This window comes from Macrobrachium nipponense, chromosome 4, assembly GCF_015104395.2.
Source record: "Macrobrachium nipponense isolate FS-2020 chromosome 4, ASM1510439v2, whole genome shotgun sequence".
NCBI lineage: Eukaryota > Metazoa > Arthropoda > Malacostraca > Decapoda > Palaemonidae > Macrobrachium > Macrobrachium nipponense.
The window spans coordinates 22,322,230-22,339,893 of record NC_061100.1 but is presented as its reverse complement, the minus strand read 5'-3'; the positions used below and the strand labels follow the sequence as shown (position 1 = coordinate 22,339,893).

The following is a 17,664-nucleotide window of genomic DNA, read 5'->3' as shown; positions in this document are numbered from 1 at the left end:
TCTCTCCCCTGGTTTGATTGACTACCGAACCGTATCTCTGCCCAACAATCATGGACTTAGGTCTCTGATTACGGGGATTCTCGCAATAATGAAGGAACATCTACTGCTGTGACGCTCGATTTCATCGCCTTCGACATTGCGAGAATTTTCAACAGAGATATCTCTTGGACTCTTTCATCTTTCTGTTTACCGCACGGTAACAGAAGTCTGTACTAGTCACCCGCTGCATCGCACCGCGATAATGCGAGTGATTTTTGCAGACATCTGAGTTTGTCTTCAAAATATCTCGTATTCGTAGGTGTGCAATTATTCATTGCTCGCCCCCGAAGTAACAGATAGTCAGAAGACATCGCCTACTCTCCGACCTGACAGCTCTACTTCCAAATGTTCAGCCCATGAGAAGCAGTTCTTCAGGCAGTATTTCCCTGTCTTCATTACTGAAAAGCGCTCCGCTTTTATTGCAACTACGATCCTCACCGGACAGCAATGAATAGCGGTTAGCGTTCTCAGTCTTTGTAGCACAGGTTCAGAATCTTGAGAATCCTTCTCTCGGTTCAGCTGTGAAGACGTAGGTTGCATTTTCTGTACACCTTCGTCTTCAACGACACATAGTGTTGTTTCTCCTTAGCCGAGAATCAACTATACTATGAGATATCTTGCCATCAGGGACCTCGGTCTCTAGAAGGCAATTGACTTTCGCCTGTTGGGCACATGCCTTAAGAGAGTCATCACCTTGCCTTCTGGCATCGGTGACGAACAAATTATTTGTTTAGTCTCTTGGCATAACCCTTTTAAGGCGAAGGTCACGTGACTTGCTCGGGTGCTTGGACAACTTGCCTCCTACCGAACGCAGTCAGTCGGCAGCTGTCAGAGCGCCCAAGTCTGTTACGAATTTCGCTGTGGACTTAGTTCGGTTGTTCCATAACAGTCCTTTTTCTTCGTCCTAACGGCTTGTCACAGTACCCATACATCGACACCCACCATTGAGTGTCGGTGTCCTATCCACTACCGAGAAGAACAACTTCGCTGCAGACGGATAGACCAGTATGGTTACAGGACATCACCGAAGTCGAGAAGAGAGATAGGTCATACGACCATTCCCTTCTTTTCCTCTGAGGTAATTGCATGACTTTTCCTGCGAAGTCAAGCATCCAGGGGATGGGGATTCGTGACGCTCGATTTCGTACCGAATTCGTAGCGAAGACTCTGAACCCTTCGGTTCTTGACGATCGGTTAGAGTCCTTCACAATCCCCTCCCTAATGGACTTCACCGCCTTCGATGCGAAGGAGATGCTGCTTTGTCCTGTGAAAGCGCGACCGCGCTCGAAGAAACTCGACATCCCAGGCTGAGTGTTGAAGACTCTTCGTCAGCACCAAGATGACCTAAAAGTACACTCCCTCGAGTTACACAAGAACTTCTCCGTGGCGCAGGTACTGAAGGCAGGGGTCTGGTACAACCAGACCACTGGCACCTCCTTTTACCTTTTGGATATTGCCCACAGGTCCTTGGATCGTTTTCCTTAGGACCCGTGGTGGCTGCTCAACACGTTGTGTAGCTAACCCAGACCCTAGCAGGCTGAACAGCATCGAGTCCTGGTGTGACTGTAAGAATAGATAAGTGAATGAGAGAGTGACTGGCTTCTCTTCCTATCTTTTTCTCCCTCTCTACCTGTGGGTAGAGGGATACGGTTATCACCTTGCTGGATAAGGACGAGATGCCGGTGAGCTACTCGACAGAGCCCCATCCTATCCCTTTCACTAGGGATGGGAGCGAATATCCACCACTTCCTCCTACAAGGGGGGGGAAGTGGATGCCAACAAGAGACAAACCATAACTTTATGTTGCCTCTTGCAAATAGGAACTTGTTCTTGTTTGCTGGTACGAAGAGATACGCTTGCCTCTCTCTTAGTACTTGGTCCAGAGGTCTGACCATTGATCCTGCGGTGTACACCCCGATCAATCGGGGGGGGAAACCAAAAAAGTAGGGGGGGGGGGCCCCCTTGGATATCCCTCCCTCGCGCTCTTACGACCAGGGAGGCATTCCAAGGTTGGGCGAACACCAGTCTGTTCACAAAAGACTCAGATTCCTCCCACCAAGAAGTGAGTCTTCCTATTGTAAAAGGACCGAAGGTTTGTATGCCGTGTCGGAACAAATGACAATTTGTCCAAAATTGCATTTTTCCTAACTATACAAACCTGAGGTCCTTTTACACATAGTCCCACCTCATGCCACCCCTCACTCTGCAGTTTTTGCTTGGGCCAAAAGCAAAAGTGATTTGTTTACCTCCCAGTCGCGCGCGCGCGCCTGTCGGACAAGCAGTTAACTACCGAACCCCTTGTTCGAAAGCTTACGACCTATCCAGCTGCCGCTAGTACCTTCCTATTGTAAAAGGACCTCAGGTTTGTATAGTTAGGAAAAATGCAATTTTGGACAAATTGTCATATTTTGTTAGTTAAAACTCTAGAAGATCCTTCAAAAAATTTTTATACATCGTTTTTTTTTATAGTTTTATCACAAAAAGTTCATTTTATGATGAAATTGATGAATAAAACAGGAATTTGTGGATATTTCTCTTAGAAAAATACCGCAATTAGGCGAATTTTCCAGGAATAATGAGGGGAAATGTTCCAGAGAGAAATCCGCGAATGCGTGAGTCCGCAAATACGGGGGTTCCACTGTATTCATAAGATAGTCTCTCAGATCTGCAGTGTTTATTAAGTGTAATTATTTGAGATGAATCTTACCTACTGTTAAATTTAGCTATATCTCCCTGCCGATTAGGCGAGTCGGCATTCAAACAAAAAAGTCGAATGGCTGCCCGGATGACTGTCTTGTTTACCTGTTCTCCACCAGGTGTGTTTCGAATGTTTTAGCTCGTGTCAGAATTCTCCTTGCCGCTATTGCGGCTAGGCGATTGTTGGTATTCTATGAAGTTTGGCAGTTATACACCTGTTTACGGTATACGTATTGTAATTTCATTTTCCTAGGATATCTTCCACCGGAAGTAAAACCAATAACATCAGGCTATGTAGGAATGTTTTGGTGTAACCAGGATGGTGAAATTGGAAGTTTATCAACATTCCTTTGTACTGGCAGGGGTACAGGGTGTGAAGAATGTAGGGAATTATTCTGAGAAATTTATGCCTGAATATGTCAGTTATAGGAAGACTGGAACTAACAGATTGCGAAAGCAATCAGTTAGTTCAGGGCTTAATCCTGTCAGGCTATCCCTACTCAGATTAGGCATTTTAGTAGGCTAGTATTGACTTCCATTGTAACTCCGCCTTCTACTCCCCATTCGGTTCAGGAAAAGAGTAACGAGAAGTTAGAACATTAACCTATTTTTAGTTCTAATACAATTTGAACTTAGTTCGTGACGGGAACGTTCCGAATCCCTCCAGTGTGCACTCATTTTCGTGTTCCCTGTTAGAAGTACGTAAGGTGTTGGTGCCCTCGTCTGTACATAGCCCAAGCCTAGGACTGCCCTGCGACAGTTGGAAACGTCCGCTGCCAGGGAACCGGGTCAGTTCTCAGGACGATGGGATTCTGTGCTCTCCAATACCTACTTCGCCCTTTTCATGGTCTGAATCTCGTTTAAAGCATTCGCCAAAGGACCGTTAAAGAGTTCACATAAGAACAGTTTCGGTAAGCGTTAATGCTCGCTCCGTAGGCGCATTCTGTTGTCTTCAATGCCTAGTCTGAGGTGTTAGCATGCATAGGCTTAATAATATATGATATAGGTGTAAACATTTTATTGAGATGATAATATATCTGTAGCAAGTTTTACACGTTTAGATATGTCGACTCGGTTGACTGTTTATCTCTCAGATTTGGTTATTCTAAATTCTTGTATGCTAGCATATTCCTTTTTCTTCGTAATGCTTGTGTTTGTTCTTTGCGTGCTTCCTCTTCGGCTATTGGGAAATCTCTTACTACTGCCTCGATTAATGTTCCTCTTTCTTTCAAGTCTACACTGTCTGTAGTATCTACAGTTCTCGACGAGTTAGATATTCTAGCTTCAGAGATTTCTAACATAGTTTCATATAGGAATGCTTTCAAGTATGTACGATCGCTTTCGGATTAGGCGGGAGCGTTGTTGTAACTTCTTTCCCACCGCCTCCCACTTTTGGCGCCTCGTTCTCTCTCTCCCTCTGTCGACTCGTGCGGACTGCGGACCAGGGTTCCCAGAAGTACGATAATTATCGTACGACTACAATAATTTGACCCTCTGTACAATAAAAGATTATTAATCAAAATACGATAATTTGAAGAGGTTTGGTATGATAATTTGGTCTGATACATATGGGAACCCTGCTGTGGACGTTGTAGACTCGTGTGAACGCAGTTGAATCGTACTGAGCGGGAACTTGGCCGAGTCTCGAGTCACTTAAACTGTCTTGCTCTCATTGAGTCGTGGTGGATTCGTTATAGCACTTAGCTACTGTCACCTCTCATTGATAAGTGTCGCTTTTTGTCGCCAAGGGTTGCGGAGAAAGAGCAATCCTTTAGCTCCTTGTTTACCTCCTGTCGGCAGCTGTCTCCTTCCGTTGCCCGCTGACGGAAGAAGAGTTTGAATGGAATTGGAGGAACTCGTTTTGGGCCGGTCAGCGTTTGTTGCCACATTACGCCTTCCTGTATTCTCATTTTGTTGAGGATAGAGACCACATAGAGAAAATATCTTGATTGTCTTAAGTATTTTGGCGCGCACTAAATATTGGAGAAGAGAACCAACGCTTTCTCCAATTTAAGAGCATTTCATAACTTTTCTTGTCCTCGGACACAATCTCCCTTTGTGTCTGCCTTGGCTTGTCGTCTTGTCTTTTAAATTCGCGGAGAGCCGAAGGCCGCCTTTTGCTGTACAATGCTTATTGGTCCTTTAATCGTCTTTAATAGGAGGTTCGCTTTCTTTCTCTTTCCTGTGGGGAAATGAACTCGAGATGGATTTTTAGTCTAACTTGAGTTTTTATCTTCTATTTACCTTGTCTCGTCTCTGTGACTTCTTTGAGAGGTGGAGACACCAACCCAGCGGGAGTTTTTAGCGAGGAAACAAGTAACTAAAACAAGTAACTCATTTCTGATGCTGCAGGGTAATGTCCTCATGCTTATACTCACTGTTTGGAAGTGAGAACACTTTCGCTTCCTGTCTGATTATGCAGTTCGGGATTATCTATTGGTAGTCTTATTTTATACCTTTCGGGGATAAGTGCAGATTCAGGTTCTGGGATATGGACAGTTGCAGCCTCCTAACATGGAGAGACTTGGGACCAGTATGTTATATGGTGGAGACGGTGAAGGGCAGTTGTGATTCTTTGTGATTGTCCTCCACTGGTTTATTCTCCTTCTTATAGCTTCCCTTGTCTGCAGCAGAGATCTCTCATAAGTATCTTTTAGTAGGAGATTGTATATAAAGAGAATGATGGTCCAAGGGTAATTCTTTAGGAAGACACCCATAAGTGATTGGAGATTTTCTTGGACATTTGGAGACTGAATAACAGTAAGTGTCTGCCCATATACTTGTTGGTTTTCTAGCATGGTTTTAGTACCTTTCCAAAGAATGGTCAGACTTGTGGTACACATGCAGAATGTATTCATTCCACTTACCATACATCCACAGTCATGCAAGTTCCTTCAAAGGGTTTTTACTAGAAGGTATTGCTGTTCTGTGCACTTTGTTTGGGTTAGTGTGCAGCCCTCTATAAGTTATGTCAGGGACTTGTTGCCCATTGGTAGATGGTGTCAACTTTAGGAGCAAGACACTTCTACTGAATCAGTTATTTAAGTTAGCCTACTCTGCCAACAGTATTCCAAAGGCCAAGGACCTGTTGCTTCTTCTGGCCCAATTTCTATGCACTATATTGTTAATTCTTTATATCCCCATTCTTATCTAGTGATGTGGGGATGATATTTAATTATGCAGGCTTGTCGGTCAAGATGAATAGGCATGTGCTGCTTGAAGATTTTAGACCGGAAAGAAACTTCCTATATGGTAAGGGCTTTTCCTCATTAGGAAACATGGCCTTATGGGTTATTTTCAGATAATCATGCTCAATTAATGTATGGTTTCAGCATAAGAATTACGACTTACAAAGAACTTTCATTAAATTTTGTAAGCAATCCAGAACCAACTCTGGCTCCAGGACTGTAGGAGGGACACTTTAACCATGAATCGTCCATTTGGTTCTTAAACCTAAAGTCCAAGTTTTGGTCTTTTCCCTCTGTCATGCAACACAGAGTTTAACTAGTGTCATTAACCTTTCATGCAACATAGAATGGTCAACTACACCTGGTAAAACTTTTTAGATGTCAGGGCAGTGGAAAGACATCAGGATGCTTAGCAGGTTTATTCCAAGTCAGAAACAAAGTTTTTGTGGGAAGTTTGCTGCTTTGAGTGAAATGAAACAATATATTGGTTTGATCATCCATTCTGTGGAAGGACATTGTTTTAGCAATTGGGGATTCAGGAAGAACAACTGCCTACAAGGGCCCTGACATCCATAAGTTTCGCACTTGGGTGGATTTAAGGAACACTCATTTAGCTTCCTAGCATGTAGATGAACAGGGACAGCCGAGTGATTACTACTACTTTGTTGGCCCTCAGACTTGAGCAGTAGATGTTTCCTTAAATTTTGTCTAATTCAGACTCATATGCCTGCCCTTTGTATCTACTCTTGAATTCTATTGAGCAATTTCATGTTCAAGAATTGCTTAGTCTCCTGTAGAGCCCTTGTAACCTCAGGGCAAAACTTTTCAGAATTTCCAATGCTCTTGGTAGATGTCTCATTCTTCTGTTGAAAAGAAATCAACTCTACTACACAATTCCATACAGTTCCATTGACGTAGGCATCTCCTTAACTACCTGGAGAGGTTAGAATGTCCCCTCCCAATAATAAGATTTTCAAGTTATCATAGGATCTGTCCTTAATTTAAAACTGCCATGGCCTGGGGTCAGAAGCAGTGGTCTGTGTGTTGCTGAGGGTACCATCCTGGAGGAATTTTCAGCACCTGGAACCTTGTAGACATCAATGTTTTCTGTTTAGAGGAGATAAGACTTTTCACTGTCTACTTCCAAAGTTATCGTTCCATACATACTTTCCTCAGTACTATTGCATCAAGTACTTTTAGATCTTGCTGAGGACCAGCACTGTAAGGTGTTGAGATTGAAGCCCCTTCATCTCTATATCAGTCTCTCTCTGGAGTTTAGATGCGGGTCTAAACTTTATCTGAATTTACTGTAAAACCTTTTATTTAGCAGTGGTTAATAAGTAAATTTGCTGTCAGCACCCTTCTTTGAGCTGGTGTAAGGGAATGCTATTTTAGCTTTCTGCCTTAGAGCTGAGGGTGATGTTAAGGCTATGCTTTACAGTTCCCTGTAAAAGAGGAACTTCTGTATCCCGCTGGGCATTTAAATTTAAAGGTTAAACTTAGAACATTTTTATCATCCTTTTAGAGACCTTGAACATCTTTGTCAAAGGTAAATGCTGGAAGAGGCAAAATTAACCATTGGTTTTGTGGTTTTAAGAAAAACAGATGTTGTGTTCAAAGGTTAGTGTGGAAGAGGCAAAAATCAACCTTTTGTTTTGTGGTTTTAGAAAACCTAGAATGTATTTGTGAAGGTTAAGCCTGGAAGAGGCAAAGTTAACCTTTTGTGTTGGGATTTTTAGAAACTTATAATGCCTTTGCCAATGGTTAAACCCAAGGCAAAGTTAACTTTTGTTTTGTGGTTTTAGAAAACCTAGAATGTATTTGTGAAGGTTAAGCCTGGAAGAGGCAAAGTTAACCTTTTGTGTTATGATTTTTAGAAATGTCAAGGAACACAAGGTCCTCTGACATAATGGATAGGCTAGTGTATGAGAACTAGCTCCATATCTTCTACCTTATTGAAGTTAAACATTCGTAATGTGAGCAGTTGCAACTTCATTTAGTGTTAAGTCAATTTGTCGCTCCAGAATAGGATTGATGTGTCACAGTAGAAGTACAATTCAGTTTTTGCCCTATCACTACCTTAAGTATACAGAATTGTGTTTGAAAACGGTAAAGCCCTTAATCTGCTACTAGTAGTGGGTAGTCTTTTCCTGAACTGAAAAAGAGCAATTCTTAGGCTCTTTTGTTTAAATCCTGGGGTTTTAATATTTTAGGGAGCGTGAAGGTACAAATTTTGTATAGGAGTGTACCTTTATATTGCAAAGGTATTCATTTTAAGTGACTCGTTTGATAGGGCTTTTGGACCCAGGCACAGGGGTCCCTCATACCGCTTGCGTTTCATGCTGGCTGAATCAAGCGGTTTTCTCCGCAAGGCTACTCTTTGCTGCATACGTATGAGAGCCTTGCTCCCTGAATGGAATCCAACTTCTGGTGGTAGTAAAATCCACCAAGGATTCCAGATCAGGTGAGAATGTTTTGGGTTTCATATAAGAAACCTTCAGCTCAAATGGCTGAGCGGAATTTTGTCTAGCTGCACTACCCACCATCCTCTTTGTAATGTGGGAATCAGCTAAATTTAACAGTAGGTAGATTCATCTCAAATAATGTAAATTTTCATAATAAAATTTATTATTTGGATACTTACCTACTGTTAAATTAGACCCACCCAGCCTCCCCACAACTTAGTGGGCTGTCAAGGAGAATTCTGACACAAGCTAAAACATTCGAAACACACCTGGTGGAGAACAGGTAAACAAGACAGTCATTCGACTCTTTTGTTTGAATGCCGACTCGCCTAATCGGCAGGGAGATATAGCTAAATTTAACAGTAGGTAAGTATCCAAATAATAAATTTTATTATGAAAATTTATATTTTTATTCTTGTAACAAAAAAGTTTTGATGTACATCATTCAGATTTATCCAAGAGTGATTATATTGTATCTTACCATTGTATATTCCTATTGCAGGTTTGACAAGGACATGCTTGTGTTTCCAGAAGTTCTTGACAAGGAACGGCATGAATTGCTACACGAAATGCTCGTTCCCATCGATCGATTCTTTGCCGAACAAGGTTAGTTCTATTTTTTCAGTTTTGTTTCTTGAAATTACTTATAGGTAATGAACATGCTTATATAAAGTAACTGAAGCATTACACGGTAATATACTTCCTTGAAAATTAAATAAAGGACCCACGGAAGTAATTTTGATCCATGATTTAATTAAAATGCAACTGTAGCCCTACTTAAATGTTGGTTTTGTTATTAGATTTTTAAACATTTGAAGTATTGTAGTAACATCATGTGCTTCTCTTTGAGTATCTGAATTGATATCATAAGTATGTAAGGAGGTTTGATGAGACCAGTGATCTCTGTTGAACAAATAAAGTAAAATTGCTATCAGTTTTTATAATGGGGAAATCCAACAGAAGTATTAGTAGACAAAAATATACAAGTACGTACATATTTTTATTTGTCAAGTCATTGTTTCTCTTTGGAACTAAGGCTAGCAGTTTTAGAATCTTAACTTGATGGTCTGATCTAATGACCATACATTAAATATATTAATAAGTTTTTATTAATTACCTTTTTTACTTTTATACTTACTGTTTCCTAATTTCCACTTTGCATTCCAATAGTTGATGGAACGAAGATTGACCGAGAAGCCAAGATACCACAAGAGACATTAGATGGCTTGAAAGAATTAGGACTCTATGGAATGCAGATACCAGAAGAATATGGGGGTTTGGGGCTAGGGGCCACCGAGTATGCAAGGCTGAATGAAATAATTGCCTTGGATGGAAGTGTAGGAGTGACATTGGCAGCTCATCAAGCCATTGGATTAAAGGTATGTTAATTAATATAACCCTTTGCTAATTGACAAAAGGTAAATTTTAGTATCGTACAGTTTCGTACATAAAAGCAAGTTCTTTGCTGTATTTTTCACGTGCATAATTTAGTGGCTCTGGGAGGGGTTATTCAAAACTTAATCATCTCTCATGTACTGATAGTTGTGATTATTTGTTTTAGTAACAGATCAGAGCTTCACTGGGAAAATTATTTTTTTGTAAAAAGTAATTAATGCTTTATTCATATCTAGAGCGGTTTCACATTCACTAAACTTGAGTTTTTAAACTGATGATCTTACAGTCAAAGCATTGATATTTTTTTGTATCTGTTTATAGATCAGTACTGTACAATATTTTTATCGATTGTTTCTATTTTTTGTATGAAAATTTAGTAAATTTTCTTTGAGGATTTTTTTTTAGATAATAATATAACTCAGATAAGACGATACGATTGACCTTTTGTTTTCAGGGCATCCTCTTGTATGGCACAGATGAACAAAAAGAGAAATATTTACCAAGATTAGCGAGCGGTGAATGGACAGCTGCTTTCTGTCTCACTGAGCCTTCCAGTGGCTCAGATGCAGGATCTATCCAGACTCGGGCTACGTTATCCGATGATGGGAAAACTTACTACTTGAATGGAGGAAAAATATGGATCTCTAATGGTGGCACTGCAGAACTGATGACTGTCTTTGCTAGAACTGAGGTGGGTATGGTAATGACTGGCCTACTCAACAAAATTTGAATTTGTTTTCTTTTATTTTCAAATCCTCCATTTGGTCTCTTCCCCGTTTCATTGTAGATTCTAGGAAATTTAAGTCGGTGATTATCCTTTATCTACTTTTCACTATTTTTAATAATAAGTCATGTTCTTTTGCAGGTGAAAGATTATGATGGTAAAGTTAAAGATAAGATCAGTGCCTTCATTGTGGAAAGGGGCTTTGGTGGAGTTACAAATGGACCTCCAGAGGATAAAATGGGCATAAGGGGATCGAACACATGCGAGGTATGTTATCTGTTTTATAGAAAGATTTAGGATGTTATGATTGGCATTTGGTAATTTTTTGTGGCTTGATAATTATTTAACATAAGTTGAATGTAACAAGATCGTGCCCATTTATGGGATTGTGAATTGTGGTTACCCTAGAATTATGCCCTTTTTTATTTCAAAATATTTTGTTTTTGTACTTTGGCTTCTTATTTTGCAGCACTGGAGTACAGTAAAGTTTTGCCTTATCTTTTGCACATAGCTATTTGATCAAGGTTTTGAGTTGATGCTAGATAATCCTTAAATTACTGTAAAGAAAAGAAAAGCCCTCCTTTAGTATATTGTATGTTGTGCGAATGAAAGTTGTGGTCATATTTGAGCCTAAAGGAATTGACCATTTCCAGGTTTATTTTGATAACACTCCAGTTCCTATAGAGAATGTCATTGGTGAAGTTGGTGGAGGTTTTAAGGTTGCCATGAATATCCTGAACTCTGGACGTTTTTCAATGGGTAGTTCTGGTGCGGGTAAGTTTTTTTATTGTTTTTTTTTATGTTCTTTGTTAAATTGCCATTTTAATGGTAAATGTGACAGTTTATATATTGTGTAGAGACTGGGTAAAAGAAGCGTAGTCCTACAAGAAAGGTTTTTTGATGGGCTTCGTCCCTTGAATGATGAGACCCATCTCATAGAATAAAGCAGGTTGAATCATTTCGAGTTGAGCCCACAAAGCTCAATGCCAGGCCCTTGTGAATCTTGAATATCAGGAGAAGTGACAAACAATTCTGCTAAGTTTTCAAGAGGGGATAACTGTTATTGGTGACTGAATTGCTGCAACAAAGAATATTAATAATGAAGATAATTTGGAATGCAGCATATATAGGTTTTCTTGGGCTATAGTGTGACATAACTTATTTTTAAACAATTACTCTTAGTCTTTTTGCAAATCATTGAGATGATGTCTCAAGTTGTGTATTATTGAAAGTGGTTTTCTTAAATTTCCGTGTTGTTTTGCAGGTATCTTGAGGAAAGTGTTGGGTTGGGCATTAGAGCATGCTACAACTCGAAAACAGTTTGGACTGAGCTTAACCGAATTTGGCCTTATAAAGGAAAAGATTGGACGTCTAGCAGTTTGCATTTATGCCATGGAATCCATGGCTTATTTGACTGCTGGAACACTAGATGGCTACGAAAATCCAGACTGCTCAGTTGAGGCTGCAGTTGTAAAGGTAAATAAGGAATTTGTGCTTGGTTTTTTACCACAGAATTACTGGTTGAAAGATAAGTTTACATTCCACTTTTGAAAAATTATGCATTTTTAGAGTGATAGATCACTGGACTTTTTCTTTCCTGGGAGGGAAGAGTTTATTTCACATGTATTTACAATGAAAATCTTTCTTTGTGTTTATAATGCTAGCTGACAAAGGTGATAGTTTTTATTGTTGTTAAGTAAAGGAACAACTTTATGCTTTGAAATAGTAAGAATTGCCCTATCAGTGTTTTAACATATTATTTTGAGCCCTAATACATAGTATCTCTCATTTAGGAAGATAAAAATTTTATTGATTTTCATGAAACCGATGTCTTTAATCATTTCAAAAATTATGCAAGAAGTGCTGAATTGTGCAGGATTGCTGCCCAAATTGAAGATGATAAAGATACTAAGAAGCAACTAAAGATGATTGCTGAGAATAACCAAAACCTATGAGAGGATTTTGTCTTTGTTTTCAAAAAGATTCTACTCTTCAGTAATTTTATCTTATCCTGGAATTGGTCCTGTGTTTCATATATAGGGATCTGACTAATGCCCCATAGGACCTAGGCTGCTAAGCTATGGAATACAATAGTACAGTCTTAACAGTACAACTCATTAGTGTTTGAAAGTCTCCATACTCTGTACTCCTGTTTAGCAGACAGATCAGCGGTAACATGGTGTTTGTTGGCCACTGGGTGATCTGAGGGAATATCTATGTCACACTGCCCTAAAAGTAGTTGGTATTCTTTCTTCCTGTGTGGAGTAACTTGAGTTACTCTACCGCAGACAACACAATAGGCTGTGTAATAATTGTGGACTGTATTGAGAAAAAAAAACTTTTTTTTGAAAAATTATATTTGGCTTTATAAGAAATTTGTTTTATTGTAATTACCTTAATTATAACTGACAGCAAATGACAAACCATGCAAATGTCAATTAAATAAATCTGGTCAGAGCCTTTTATCTTCACTTTGGTTATTAAATTTTAAGATGTTAATACTTAAGTATGTACTGTCTTATATGTTTGTGTAGATGGATGTATGCTTGCTTGTAGTTAATAGATGTTTGTGTGTACTGGATCATTATTAGTAAATTAAAATATCTTCCAGGTCAGTCCTGAAAGTGTCCAAAAATGTTAGCATAGTTGTCTGGTTACATTAATGATAGTAATAATAATATATAAATATTTTTTTAGGTGTTCAGTTCAGAGGGAGTATGGCAATGGGGATCAGAGTGTTTGCAGATGATGGGCGGTCTTGGTTATATGAAAGCATTTCCATTTGAGAGATACCTAAGGGATGCTCGCATCCTGCTCATCTTTGAAGGCACCAATGAGATTCTTCGTATGTTCATTGCGTTGAATGGTAAGTTTTGCTTTTTGGAGAATTGTTGCTTATAGCTGCTTGATGATTTTTAAAAAATTCCGTGAATTAAGTAATTTTCTATCATTATGAATTCATGCATCATTTTGTGATAATATTTTCTCTGTGTTGCCTTGATTGTTTTACAATGTGTTATATACCAAAATGATCGCAATTTAGTGTACAATACACGAAACAAAAATTAACTCGTTAGCTTTAACCGTTTTGCTCACAGCGCGGTTTGTATACAATTATATATGAAATTTTTTTTGCGCTGTCATATATCCCAATATTTATATATGATGATGATATTTTTTTTCATTTCTGATGGTTGCATACTAAACTTCAGGCAATGACAAAAAAGGAGCCAAAAATGAACTCTTAACCTTGAAAACTAAGCGTGCTGCGATTTTTTGAAAAAAACATTTTTTCCACTTCGACGCTCACTCGCGAATGCCGCCGGCATACGGGAGACGATTTTTAAAATACCGCTTCGGCGTTTAAGGGTTAAGTAGGTTACCACATTGTATGTCAAGGCAAGGGGTCTCGATTAAAATTATATCTTTTAAGATTTCCTAAAGTATTGTTAATAATCTAATTCAGATATCTTAGCTAGGCATATACTAGTTACTTGAGCACCTACTCAATGAATATCACAGATGTGATGTAGGTAGACACTTCCCTTTATTTTTTGTATAGTCTCGATGATTGTGATTTGATCTCAGGAATTTGTTCAGTAGAATGATGATCTTAAATTACTTAAATTTGTGTAATTCCATCTCCAACAGGAAATAATGATAGCCATGTAACCAATTATTATCTGCTTAATCAGTTGACACCTAAACCATGTCTTCTAATTTGAGAGCTCCTGATTTGTTAAAGCTTTCATGACAAATTTTTCTTGAAGGTCTTCAGCATGCAGGAGCGGAGTTGCGTGAGGTGGTAAAGAAACTTCGCAATCCTTTGTTGAATCCAGGATTTGCCATTGGCAAAGGTATAGAAAGAATGAGAAACAGCCAAGGAAACCCCAAGTTAGATCTGAACTTACAAGGACACCTACATCCCACTCTTAAGCATGGAGCAGATCTTTTAGAGTTTAGTGTCAAGAGGTTCCAATATGCTGTTGAAAATGTTCTTTCAAGACATGGTAGGTCTTCTGTAATCTGTGATACTACAGATAAATTAAGTTTTTCATATGGTACTTATTATTAACAACTGATGTCCACTAAAGAGACTATGATTTTCTTTTTTATAACTTTTGAGTCTTTCTTTGGCTTATATCACAATTGATGTTCGCTAAAGAGTATGGTGACACCAAGAGTATGCCGAGACTAGGATTGTATCATCATTGAAGTAAGGGTTGTATGAACTGATTTATAAAAGTATGAAGTATGATTAAATTTTAAGATAATCTTTAGCATCGTTATATTTCTCAGAATCATTATATTTCTCAGAATTATTCCTCAACATGGCTTCAATAATTTTTGGCAAAAAATTAGAATAAGAAAATAAAGTATCCGAAATGCTATTGGCTCATAGGAATAATCTGTCTCACTCTAATAGCATACATACATATTGTAGTATTATCTATCTTTCATAATATATATCAAAATTTAAAATATGTCAAAACTTAAAACGTATCGATTCAAGTTCACACTAGAACATAAACCTGTGGCTTTATTTTTTGACTTGTTATTATAGTGCTTGATAATAGTGTATCCTTTATCAATCATAATCACAAAGGGTAAACCTCTGTTGCTCATTCATATATAGATGGCCTTTCCACTGAACTGACAGATTAGTGTACATGTTAATATGGATTAGTACATCAGAAAAAAGTAGTCATTTGACTGTTTTAAAAAATTTTAATGACCCTACAATAATTTGTGCTGTGTTTCACAGGGAAAAATGTAGTAAATCCAGGGAACCAAGTAGAGTTGGCTCGCCTTGCTGATTGTGCCATTGATATATATGGAATGACAGCTGTTCTAGGACGTTCATCTCGGTCGTACTGTATTGGAGTAAAGAATGCAGAGCATGAGGTAAGATAAATTTCAGTTTGAAATTTTAGGATGTTTATTTTATTATTCTCATATCTCTTGACATTTAATTGGTTGACAAGAGTGTAAATTAACTGTTTAAAAAGTACTGTGGAGTAGCTTCGCATTGGTGCCAAAGACTCTGGAGTAAAAGTTTCAGGTTAGTCATATAGGAAAGTAGAAAATGAAGTAGAGAGGATGAATTATGTCATGTACTGTGCTATATGATGTATCAACTGTAAGTGCTTGAAAAGATGAAAAAGCAGAATGGGGAGAGGATTGGGAATAAATGCAAGCAAAACAAAGCATGTGGCAACAGGAAGGAAAGCAAAGGAAAAAGTCATTAAAGTGACCCTGTGGATGCTGAGCAAATGATGTGTGGGTGAACTTGGTACTGTCAGTGATGATGTTAAGGATTACAAGTACTTCGAGGGGGGAGTCACATCCTTGCTGTGAAGATGGAGAAACACCTCTCTCACTATCAGAAGACGCCACACTGACTGGAACACATTCACGTACTGGAAGGGGAGAGTCACGTCCGTGCTGGGAAGATGGAGAAACACCACTCTCACTCTCAGAAGATGCCACAAGTCTCGAATTCTCCAACGGGAGGGAAGGAGAATGAAAAGGTGATGGAGGTTTTGCCCTACGATGCTTCGTACTTGAAACTGGGACACCTCCTACCAAACATGTAGTCCATTCAATCAATCAGCCCCCTGGCCAAAACAATCTTTCATAACTTTGGATGATCGGAATGCTGGGGGGAGAGTAAAATGGCCTTTGCTGATGTACAGTCCTGTTCAAGTGCAGGATTGTCATCAGTTTATCATTTTCATTTCATTTCTCCATCTAGCCATACTTTCATTTCAGCGCTGAATGATCTTATAGGTCCCAGTGCTTGGGCTATGCCCTAAATTTCATAATCCATCCATCCAATCAATCAACTCTAGGAAGAACACCTCTGATGGGTTGACAGCCGACCGCGATGGTGTCATGGACAATGGTGGAAGTTATGTCACTGCAACATACAGAGGAGAGATGTCACAGGCAGAGAAGTATTGAGAATAACGTCACAGCATTCAGACTGGAAACCCAAGTCAAAGGTCTCTGTGACAGCAAGGATGGCATAAAAAGGCCTTCTGCCACCTCCTACAGCAACGCAACCAGAGGGCCTCCTCCCCAGGACATGCACAAGTGACGGATAACTAAGAATCTCCAAGAAAATCCATCGCTGAAGGAATGGGACGAGAGATCGGCCCTCAGTCAAACACAGCAACGTCAAAACATGGAGTCAGCAGCAGCCATGACGTTACAGGCCCGTTTTTGATGTCACACAGCAGATTACTGTTACAAAGAGAGAGAACATTGTGTGTAGTGCAGAAAAATGTTAAAACAAACATAACTACAATTATATCATATGGCAAATGGGTACCAAGTCGAACATCATTGGAGACGATATTCAAAGGAGTCTGTAAGGTTGGTATCCCCGCATTACTACTCCGTATTGTTGGCAAGCAAGAAATACACCACCAACAGTACTGACTGCCTCCAAAGTCTCTCTTCACAGCCCAAACACAAATAAAGTGGCATCTCTGTTAGAAGGAAGCGAAGCAGAGGAGCTCCCAAATTCTGAGCGAGCTGCTGTTGCCAGACTTTTAAGGGAGAATGAGGGCTGACAACTGAAGAGCCTGTAAAGGAACATGTACGCAACATGCTCTCTCCCTCCGGAAAGATTTTTATCCTGCGAGAGGGGAAAAAGAATCATATTTATGTGAGGATGGAAGGAAAGATGGGAGTGAGCCGTACAACCCATGCCTCTCTCCCACCAAAATGACGGAAGGAGATGAGACGACAATCACGACTGGCAAGCAGACGGGAAGATCGCAATCGTACATCATTAAAATTCGTGTTGAAGAAGTGTGGGAATGTACTTAATAGCTAGACAGCCGAATCCTAGTATTGAAAACCTTGTCTGCAACATGAACCCCTACATTTTGAACATCCCGAAACAAATTTTGAAAGACTAAAACATTATTACATTCCCAGAAAATGTGTAAGAAGATAAAATGAAAAGATTGTTTTATATATATATAAAAAAAAGGTTAATACGAATGTTTTTAAATTATCTTCAAAAACAAGAGTAAAATACCAAAGAACAAAAAGGAGCTGGGCCGTCTCTCCCTGAAGAGGCAATATCCCCATGGGAGCTGAATAAATATGAAACAATGCACAGGCTTCTGTAAAAGAACTGGTT

At 39.3% G+C, this 17,664-nt stretch overlaps 2 protein-coding genes across 2 annotated transcripts in view; one reads left to right on the top strand and one right to left on the bottom strand.

The window, feature by feature from the left end:
• LOC135210772 (complex I assembly factor ACAD9, mitochondrial-like) overlaps positions 1-17,664 on the top strand; it is a 44,594-nt gene that overhangs the window by 23,877 nt on the left and 3,053 nt on the right. Inside the window, exons 3-11 of the mRNA XM_064243623.1 lie at positions 8,892-8,995; positions 9,560-9,768; positions 10,239-10,475; positions 10,650-10,775; positions 11,162-11,282; positions 11,773-11,984; positions 13,206-13,374; positions 14,279-14,518; positions 15,274-15,413. Coding sequence (XP_064099693.1) covers positions 8,892-8,995; positions 9,560-9,768; positions 10,239-10,475; positions 10,650-10,775; positions 11,162-11,282; positions 11,773-11,984; positions 13,206-13,374; positions 14,279-14,518; positions 15,274-15,413 — 1,558 coding nt within the window. The remainder of the gene's footprint in view (positions 1-8,891; positions 8,996-9,559; positions 9,769-10,238; positions 10,476-10,649; positions 10,776-11,161; positions 11,283-11,772; positions 11,985-13,205; positions 13,375-14,278; positions 14,519-15,273; positions 15,414-17,664) is intronic.
• Positions 15,382-17,664, bottom strand: part of LOC135210770 (phospholipase DDHD1-like) — a 108,720-nt gene continuing 106,437 nt past the window's right edge. The window contains exon 14 of the transcript XR_010313574.1: positions 15,382-16,754. The gene's annotated coding sequence lies outside the window, so the exon portion shown is untranslated. The remainder of the gene's footprint in view (positions 16,755-17,664) is intronic.